Raw genomic sequence first — 10789 nt, 5'->3', positions numbered from 1 at the left:
AAAGCAGAATAGGCGAGAATGGCCAGGAGGGAAAGAGATGAATGTGAGCAGACAGGACAATTCACTATTTGTGGGTATAATATTTTCATGGTTATTTTTTGTTTTTTTTTTTTTTGTTTTTGGTTTGTTTGTTTTGTTTTTCTTCTCTTAGGCCACGTTTTATTAGAAAGAGCTGGCTAGTTAGATCACTTACAAAACACCATATCTTGACTTTTCAAAGAAAAAGAAACCTTCACAGAGCAAGGGACTCATGGCAATGAGAGGGAAAGAAAAAGGCAAATTTAAACATGTTTGTTGTTTTTTTAGCAGAAGACTTCACCTGGAGCATCATGCATCTTTTAAAGCTTTGACATAGTACTTGAGTTTTAGGTCCTAGAGAAAGTTTTCCAATAGGAATTCTGTTCATACTGATCTCTCCTTTTGCCAAGTTTTCCCAGAGTTCAACTCAAATTCTGCTTTTCAGTGCTAGGACAGGGATACCATCTCTGGGAAGCCATGATTCCCTCAGAATCACCAAAACAATGTAGAAATAAAGACATTAGAGTGAACTGGATTTGCTTTATTTATTAGGTTTACCACCCAGTATAAACAAGAAATCCTTTGTTCCCTGTTTCGTTGACTTCTTAACATCTCAAAGCTAACCTATATTTCAGACATCACCCGACCCATCCTTGCTGAGGTCCCAGGCTATCCTAAGTCCAACCCTGCAATCATAACATCAATCCCACATCATGATGCTAAGTGTGTGGGGAGGGAGATGGTGGCTGATGCCAGAGTGGCTGCAGTATCACTGTGTAATGAGTGGGGTCATTCCCCTCCACATCCCTGTGGTTAGTAGGAAATTCTTTTCTACATTTTCTTTCATTTCTGTGTCAGTTTCCTCAACAGTCCACAAATCCTTTTTTTTTTTTTTTTTTTTTTTTTTGGACAAACTTCCCTGAGCACAACCTTTCTTTCTTCATGGGACAACTCCTCAAGTTCTCAACAACCACCCAAGTAAAAACATGACAAATGTTTGCATTTCATCCAAAGAAAAACATGTTTAGTTGTCTTGCATTAACATGTTGAATTCCTGTCATAGTGAAAATACTTATGAATGAAAAGCAGGGGGAATTAGGTCAGGTAGAATAGATTTTCTAGATTATGGAGGACTCTGGTGGTGGGAAAAATAGGGGGCATAATCTAAAAAGGAGAAATGAGAGTTCCCAATGGAAGTAGTCATTCTGGTTTTATTTGTAATAATTATCAACTTTTAATTTCAACTTTCTTCCAGTTGTTGTTAAATAAGATTAACTGTTTACTTTTCTCCAAATTCAAGGGAAAACAGAAACTTTAAAAAATGCTTTTTAAACTGAGAGTCACATTTTTTAAACAATTAATGCCCCCAAAATTACTTAATTCACCTACCCATCCTGTATGGAAATAATTCTACTGAAATTCTGATTTAATAAGGGAGGAAACCTGAAGAGGTGAAGTGACAGTATCTTGGATTAGAGTTGGGACTCTTATAAAGGTTTTCTGACATAGTTGGTAGACCTCAGTTTAAGAAATATTAGCTACCACTATATGCCTGACACTATGCTTTTTCTTTTTCTTACAATGCTAGGATGCATTTACCTTTTTATCAGAAATTGCAATGGTGGAAAACACATAATTTGGGAAGTAAGATTATGAGGATCTAAAGCCCAGCTCTGCTACTTACAGAACTCTGAAGTTCTAAATCCTCATTTAAAAAAAGAAATCTCTTATATGGGAATAAAACATCTACTTCAACAACTTTCAAGGAATAAGTGAGGTAACATATGCACAAGTGTTTCGTAGAGTTCTTGCCACTGTTAGATGTTATTACCCCAAACAGACAATTATGAAAGGTATGACTATACTGTTTTTGTTAATATTAATACATCTGGGAACCATACTTTTACATTTTATAGGCTGGATTTCAGTAACACCATATTAGAAGTCTCTGCTTTATTTTTACCATCTTCTTGAATTTTTGTGTATTAAAATATGTTAAAACTCAGTGCTAAATATCGATCTTGAAATACTTTTAGTCATTTTACTTGTTGAAATGTAATAGCAAATAATTTTTTGCAGAAGGTAATAGGGAGTGCGATTCGCTCACAGTGACTATCACTTTTGTATTTGCCTTCTTAATGTGTGACAGATGTGGAAAGACAGAGTTTGTCTCACCCCATCCCTGAACACTGGGTGCAACATATGGCACTGAATCAGATTACATCGTATGCGACACAGTAAAATACGTATCCGTGAAAAGAGAATCCATGTTTGCTGCTATTTAAATATTTGCTACTTTATTCAGCATGCATCTGACTTTTATTTGGCTAAGAAAATTAAAATCCTAAAGGTGAATACAATTTTCTAAAGAAATATAAATTTTATCAATCTCAAGGTTCCTGACAAAGGGGCATGTATATTAAATTTTTAGTGGCTTTAAAAGTTAGTATCTGCATGAAAACCCTGTAGAGAGGCATTAGCGAGATGTCTTTGTACTATGGCAACTAGAGTAGAAATGGTTTTGCAGTCTGATGAGAAACATGACCATCATGATAAATCATACCATCCTCCCAAAAGAGGTCTGCACAGTTTATTAATGAAGATATTGTAGCTATCAAACTGAAAAACCAAATGTACTTTATTCTTGAACTTTATACCATTAGAAATGTTGAAACAGCTGACAGAAGCCTCATACAGATGAGCAAAATCAAACATTGCCACTATAGATGGTAGTGGTAAAACAGTAGGTTGTAAAATGGCACCAAATGGAAGGTGGTTTAAAAAAAAAAAACTGCTGAATCTAAGAATCTGGCCATCTTTTGTTTATATTAAGCATAAAGTGTGTAAAATTCCTACACAGAAACTGATCATTCCCCCTCTACCCAACCCTCACCCACACAAAAAAACTGCAGGAGCTGAAACATCTGCAGCTTTTATACATCAAAAGAGTTCCTTACTTAACATTGCTTACTGTGCTTTGAGAGAGTTGATGCTGTGAATTTGAGATAACAGTTTCTTTAAACCTCTCCTGTAGTCAATTCTTGTCCTTCTTTTCAGAGTTAACGTGAGAAGGCCTGAGGAAAATAGACTGAGGCACCAGTACTGCTTTCTACCCCTCTGTCCTCGGGCTCAAGTTGAGGTTTACACACCAGAAAGAGAGATTCTCAGGGGCAGTCCCTCCACGGTCGTGCTTCATTACTCCCCAGTGACACCCAACTCACCTTTTAAGGCTATGACATCAGCACCTCAAAAGACATGTCCTTGCCATCTGAGAATACAGCAACAACGAGCAGATGGCAAGCCCTTTGGAAGTGGTTTTTGGAATCTCAAAAGACTATGCAGTCCTATAGGCAAAGGTGGGAATGTTTTCTTCTGGGGCTGGGGAAATTGTTGGCGTTAGAGAGTCAATCAGAAGGCAGGAATGTTCCCTTACTCTGTCACCTTTAAATGTAGCGAGATCAATCTCCAAGTAAAGGGTTTATTTGGGAATATAAGAATTACAATTGTAATTCTGGGCACACAAACTAGTGTAGCCTCTAGGTGTGTTCAAAGAACAAAGAGAAAGGGCTAGGGTTTTATTGGGGAAGAGAGGAAGGTGATCTAAATGGTTTTGAATGAAAGTTCACTGGAGCCAGGAGTGTCTTGTAGGATTTGGCAAGTTCTGACTGGTGAGTGGCAGCAGCTACTAGGTAACTTTATCTTAAGGTTAGAGTTAAGTCTTCGTGGCTTTTCTGTTGTACTGCAAAATCAGTTCCTTGAACAGGACCTGGGTGCCTTTCCCCATGGCCTCCCGACTCCATTTTAGTTGGGTATGACACGAATGACTTATTTGTAGAATCAACTTTCACATTTTTGTTGTTGTTACAGATACAGGGTCATGCTCTATCACCTACGCTGGAGTGTAGCGGCCACAATCGTAGCTTACTGCAGCTTCAACCTCATGAGCTCTCGCCATCTTCCTTCCTCAGCCTCCCAAGTAGTGGGGATTACAGGTGCACCCACCACACCCAACTCACACTTTTAAAAGAGAACATTTGGATAGATGATTATTTACCATTTCAGGAAACTTTTGTTCACTAATGAATTTCATCCTTGCTTGATTATCCTTGTAGAAGGAAACATAGCACCATTTTTGCTTCATAAGCATTTTAATTTCAGCACACCACAGCTTAGAAATTTGGTTCTACTAATAACACACATGTAAATGGCAGAGAATGAAACTTTCAAGTAATTGGCACAGGCTCTAAGGAACTCTGCTGGAGGAAGGAAGTACAGATGCTCTTCCATTTACGATGGGGTTACATCTGGATAAACCCATTCTAAATTGAAAATATCGTAAGTTGAAATTGGGTTACATCCTGATAAACCCACTGTAAGTCAAAAAATTGTTAAATTGAAGCACTGTAAATTGAATCGTTGTAAGCTAGGGACCATGTATAAAAGCATCATTTGTTCACCACAGCCCCTGGGATCTCACTGCAGCTTGGGTAATGAGAAATGTGCAATTGGTTCAAAAGCCAAATAACCTCTCTCCTGACAACCATAATTCATTTTACTAGACATTTTTCACTGAGCATTAAGCAGCACAAATCCAAATGATAACGTGCAGGCCAGTTTGCAGGCCTGTATTTTAATCCACCTTGGGTGTGAGTGCACAGACACACATGTACACAAATACAGATTTACACACACACCAGAAAAAAAACAAAACCAAACCCTGCACATTTCATCATCTAAATCTACAGCATTTTATAGAGCTATGTACTTTTAAAAACTAACACCCTGGTGCATGTCCATACGTAATCTTTTCCTGGTCAATACGGCAATTCTGATTTCTTTTAAAAGACGAGAAAAAAATAAAGACTTTCACCAATGGGTTTATTTAAAAGGAAGCAAATTAAACAAAACTATGGTGATAACAGCAGATGTCTAGTTATAATTCATTTCCCTAATGCTGATTAATATATTCATGAACAAATCAAATGTATTGCCAAAAGAAGAATGCTACCATTAACACCCCAGCGGCTACTGGTTTCAGTTGTGCTTCTCAATCAGGCAAAATGTTTTTTCTTAAGCTCCTATTTATTTTGCTTCCTGCCAATCTCAAAAATAATTCATCTTGTGTGTTGTTTCCTCATAAACGCTTCCTGGAGCTTGATTGCTTTGCCTGTGTCACATTTGATTTCAAACTGCCATTTTACCTTTATAAACTTGGAAGTCTAAGCAGGAGGAGAATGGCCAAAAGGCATACCAAAATAAGGCTGTAATTAGATCGCAGAGTATCTTTTACAGCATATCTAGCTTTCTGTATACCAGAAACCTCTCTTTGCATCCAATATTGCATTCCCAAGTGGGGTGCAGAAAGTAAATTAACATCTGGGGACTCCAGCAAAGAGCCTCTGGTATCAGCATGTTTAATTTATTATTATTGCAAAAGAACAGTTTTTCTTATGATTAGTGAAATAGAAAACTCACAATATATTTAAGAGTCTGCCCCCAAACCATTACAAAGGGGTTGGAGGAAGAGAAAAGCAGAAACCAAAAGAGAAATAGAAGTAATAATCAGTTATCACATGATTTTTGTAGTAAACAATAGAATATGATGTGCAATAGTGCAATTTTCCTTTGCTAGTCCAGCAATGCAAGTAAGTCTTAATAGGAAGTCCACTGATGTTACTTTTTGTATTTCGGGATTTAGTTGCGTGCTTGCCGGGGGTTCGAGTTCCTGCCAGACTTCTGACTCTGAGTGGAATCACTATTGCTAGAATCACTTTTACTGAGTCCAAGATGACGAAGCTTCATATCCCAGCGCTGTGAAATTTAAAATAGAAAATAGTCACAAGCACATATCACCAGGGTCATCATTGCCACGATTCTAACAACTGGGTCAGACTGAAGGTCAGATCTCTGAAACATTTTGCCACTTTTCCAAAAGTATAAATCTATCTCCCAGGGTAACAAGAAAACTGATGCAATATGAACATTATTCTCTGATTTTAATGAGCACAAAGTTGCCCATCTATAATATATTTAGTAATGCTTTCTTATCAAACCTTAAACTTAAAATGTCCATGTCTGTAAATGATGACAGAAATATCTCCCTATATCTCTGGGTATTTCCTGAGGTAACAGCCAGCAGGCTAATGCTTCACAGGTACTCCACAAATGGAAGATTTATACACAGAATTTGAAGGGAAGGCTATTTTTCAACATCCTCTCTTAATACACGTAAGAACATAGCCTTTTAAAATCTATGTGATTTGAGCACTGAAAAAAAATGGAAATTTTTCTGAGGGATGGGGAGGTCTCAAAAATATTTTTCTAAGTAATATCCACCAAGTACAACGAGAAAAACAGACAAGGTCCTGCCCTCATTCTAAGTGTTACAAAGCAGGCATTAACAATGTTTTTAATAAACACAATCAAGTTTAGTAACATTTCATATTAATGTCAATAATGTTTTTATGTAATTTAAGTAAAATGGAAGTTATATTACATGAGGATAGGTAGGGAATACAAACTATAGCTGTACTTCCCAAACTTCAGACATGGATATCATATGGGGAATTTGTTAAAATTGCGATTTCATTCAGTAGGCCTGAGACAGGGCCCAAGATTTTCATTACTAACAAGCTCCCAGGTGATACCTATGTTGCTGGTCCTGGGACCACACTTTAAACAGCAAGGACCATCAGATCCTTGGGTCAGATGGCCCAAGTTCAAATTCTAACTCCACCACTTACTGTGTGAAGTTTCTTGAACTTACTAGACCTCATTTTCATCATGTATATATTGGAACTGACAATAGAATCTACTTATAAGTAGAAGATACATCTGAAGATTGATAAAAATATAAAGTGCTTAGCACATAGTAAATTTGTTAGTGTTTTTCCATTATTGAAAGTAATTCTTCATTTTAGTATACTTTACTCCACAATCTTGTCTTCATATTTTAAAAACAGTCTGATTCTCATCTTCCCAAGGAAGTCCAAACGTCTTGAATAGTCTGCTATAAGAGACTTAGGTAAACAACCATTTGCATGAAAAAAACATAATAATAAGGGTTCTCATAAACCTTATTCTTGATTTATCCACTGAGAGCAAAACTCAGCAAAGAGCAAATTTGATTGGAAAAAATAACACCCTTCATAAAGCTCTTTTTACACATCTTCAAATCGACTGGAAAACTAAAATAGGAATCTCAATAATTCTGGCCAAAGGAGATTTTCTACCCAAACTCTTTAGCCCTCAATATCTGCATATGAATTTAAAATTGATCAAATCATTGGTTTCTTTCCTTTAGAATATTTAAATCCAGACTAAGAATATAAATGACTTAAAATAATAACTCTGCAAGTCCCCTGCAGAAAACAATGGGAAATATTGCAGAAAGCAATGGGAAACAGGACAAACAAGCCATGTATCCTGTCAACAACCCAGTGATATTGTTTTGGTACCAAAAGAGGAGCAGTAAGCCTTGTTACATGCTTTGCAGCAGGGATATTGAAAGCTCTTCCAACTGGTACAGGAATTTAGGACAAATTCCTGTTCTGCATTAGCAAGCAGAAAACCAAATTAAAAAGACAGTAAGAGATTCCAACATACTGAACAAGAGCCACTTTTTTCTTTAATAAACACCAAACTAATTGAAGAGAGATGCAGAGAGAATGCCCACAAGTCTGAACTTGAAATGCATCTCACTTTTGACAAATCTACTGAAGGGGGGAAGAACTTACTGGAGGGTAGCTTCTCCTTACAGAATAATGCCCTCTGCATTTTCGTAGGTCACTTAAACCCAAATGTGTCTGCCGTGTCAAGTGCCAGATGTATAAGATAAACCGCCCAGGGGTGTTTAACTTACCATGTAAATGTTTCCCAAGCCTTCAGACTTGCAGAAGGAAGAGGATGTATTACGTTTGCTACAGTTCCCACTCCCCCCACCCACCCACACATCCTTTGAGATTTTTTTGTCCCCCTCTGCATTCCCCCACCCTATTCTTTTCTTTAAAACAGATTTGCTTAGTGCAGTAAGAAGAAACAAACCTTCTATAATACAGTAATGTACTATGTGATTTTAAAAAACGTATCAACTCCACAATCTAAGAGTTATTGGCTTAAAAATAAGGCTACATTACTGCTCTAAGGACCTAATTTGTTCAGATCTTTTATACAGAGATGAATGTAGCTACACTTTGTACATAGGAATTGGTGTTTATTCATTGGACATCATTGTTTATTTTCCTTCCCATCATTTATTCTTCCCTTCTCACAAACTGCAGTTTGTTCAAAGAAGCAATATCTCCAGGTTTAAAAAGGACTACATTTCCTAGCCTGTTTTGTAGCTAAGTAAAAGTTGCTTGATGAGGCTCTTGGAAATCTCTTTTACCTCCTCTTTTTCCTGCCTGAAATGTAGACGTGAGATTAGAGGCAGAGCAGCCATCTTGTGACCTCCGGGTGAGTATGAGTATGAAAGCGATGCCTTTAAAAATGATAGAGCCATAAGCTACAAGGAGCCTGACACCATGGAACCACCTGACCAGGACTGGACTACAGCTAGACTCCTTGTGAAGAGACATTAGGGCAACTGTAGTTAGATCTCTGATACACATACAGGGAACTCATTCCTTAAATAAAATAGACATGAAAGACAAATTCAGCTCTAGGAGTATATAAATATATGCATACTAAATTTTAATATTTCTCCTATGGTTGAAGGCAGCTATTTCATTTCAATGACAGATGGCTGGTTTTCTACTTTTGTTTTCTGTGTATTACTTCAAACATAAAATACAGGCTTACCTTAACTTTTTTACCAAGTCGATCCTTCCATTTCTCAGCTATAGAGCCTTCCACCAAGAGTAATCTGATTTTTAAAAGAAGCAACCATTTTTGAAAAATTAAAACCTGTTACTGAAAAGTACAAGAAAACAGTGCCAAGAAAGACTTATATGTTTATTCTTGAATAGGACAGCTAAGATTTAGAACGGTAATTATTAACCATTTGTGAGTCACAGACCCCTTTAAGAAACAAAGGAAGTCATGGTCCCTCACCCAAGAAAAATGTAAACCTATAAACTACACACATACACCCATTCCATATATGAAATCAAGAAATCCAAGTAAAACTTATCTGTAATCCCCAAGAAGGTAGACAGATCCCAGTGTAAAAATGCGAGGGTAAGATCTCGAGAGAGAAATGCAATGAGGGTGGGATAAGCAAAGTAGTTATTCTGTATCCTTAAAGAGTGAATTACCTGGAACGTTCCTCATCTTCATAGCCCATGATGATATATTCCTCATTAACATTAAGTGGAGGGCAGAGGCAGCCAGAGCTGGTATAGAGGTTGACAGTATCCCGTGGAATGTTTACCAGAGAAGACTTTAGAATCTCCTTCACTTCCACTACTGCAGTCACATCATGGCACTTAGTCTTTATCTCTTTAACTTTAGCCCGAATGACTGGGATAAAAGACAAGAAAAACTGATAATAATATGACACATAATAGGTGCCCCATTCAAAAAAAGCCAAAGTAGGCTTCTCTTTGGTTAATTCTTATCCACTTGATATTCAATGGGCGGAACAGAAAAGTCAGCCAGATATTTTCGCCTTAGACTGTAGTGTGTGACATAAAACAACACACCTGACCTCCTAATGCCCAGCCCTTCTCCCTTTCCAATTTGTGGCTATGTATATATTCACATGTATTTATGCATGTGTGTGCATGTGCTTTTGAGAAATTCATTTAGAGAATCAAAAATTGAGTCAATAATCTGATCTAATTTTTCTCTAAAATTCCATTTTGGATGTGTATATATGCATGTGCTGTTCCAATTGCTGCCAACAGGAATTTAAACTATGTTAATTTTACTGTATGAAAAGACCCAGTACTTAAATACGCTTTATTCCTTGTTGACATTCTTTTATCAGGTCTATTCACAGGTTTTCTCAAGTGGTGGCCTCTTTAGTGTTATAAAATTGTCCTGCTCAATAGTGTTCCCAAACTGGTCCTCCAATCTTTTCACCTTCCTCATCTCGGCTCGCTGTTCAGATACCAGCTCCTTTCTTTCTCTGTGGTCAGTACAGATTATCTTTTATATTCTCCTTTAGGTGGGCTACATTTTCTTCTTTGTTCAGATATTAGGTCCTTTTTTCCTTTGTGCTCAGTACAGATTATCTTTTATATTCTCCTCTAAGCGAGCTATATTTACTTCTTGAATAAAAATTGTCACCACTAGATCTTATTTCCTCTATCTGCTTTGAAGTCAGACACTCCAACATTCCTTTCCCTCATGTGCTATGGAATATATTCTCAAATGTCAGTGGCACTATTCTACCTCTCTTGATGGATATATTGGCACCCAATTTATCTCACAAGAGTTGCTTTACTTATCAATGTAACAACAAATTGCCTTCAGTTGCAAAGTTAAAGTATGTGACTCAGAATCTAGAAAGTACAGATCTGCTTCTTTTCTGTATCTCTCCCTTTTAAAAGAGTCACGTTGTTTAGATTCCTGCTTCTAGTAAATGAGCTTTTAAAAAGAGAAGTTTTAAAACACGAAGAAAGAAGTAAAAATGTCAATTAGTGAAAAGCCAATGGCATTTCTCCCAGTGCCCTTATTGCTCCAGTTCACTATCCATGGACATTATATAGAGGAAAACATGGTTTATCCAAATGAGTCAACGTTTCAAAAACTTCTTAGGCACATAATTGCAAACCGCTTTAATCTGAGCACCTTCCCACATATTTTAGAGGTTTTGGACTATAAAGGA

General features: G+C 37.0%; 1 protein-coding gene across 2 annotated transcripts in view; it reads right to left on the bottom strand.

Annotated features, from left to right (window-relative positions):
• Nucleotides 1-4879: 4879 nt before the first annotated feature.
• FRZB (frizzled related protein) overlaps nt 4880-10789 on the bottom strand; it is a 33151-nt gene continuing 27241 nt past the window's right edge. For both annotated transcript variants that reach the window (XM_010357180.2, XM_010357179.2), the window contains exons 5-7: nt 9273-9477; nt 8818-8881; nt 4880-5829 (exon numbers count right to left, since the gene is read on the bottom strand). In XM_010357180.2, coding sequence (XP_010355482.1) covers nt 5713-5829; nt 8818-8881; nt 9273-9477 — 386 coding nt within the window. In that variant the 3' untranslated portion in view covers nt 4880-5712. The remainder of the gene's footprint in view (nt 5830-8817; nt 8882-9272; nt 9478-10789) is intronic.

This window comes from Rhinopithecus roxellana, chromosome 14 (genome assembly GCF_007565055.1).
Source record: "Rhinopithecus roxellana isolate Shanxi Qingling chromosome 14, ASM756505v1, whole genome shotgun sequence".
NCBI lineage: Eukaryota > Metazoa > Chordata > Mammalia > Primates > Cercopithecidae > Rhinopithecus > Rhinopithecus roxellana.
This window is presented reverse-complemented; position numbering and strand designations above follow the sequence as displayed.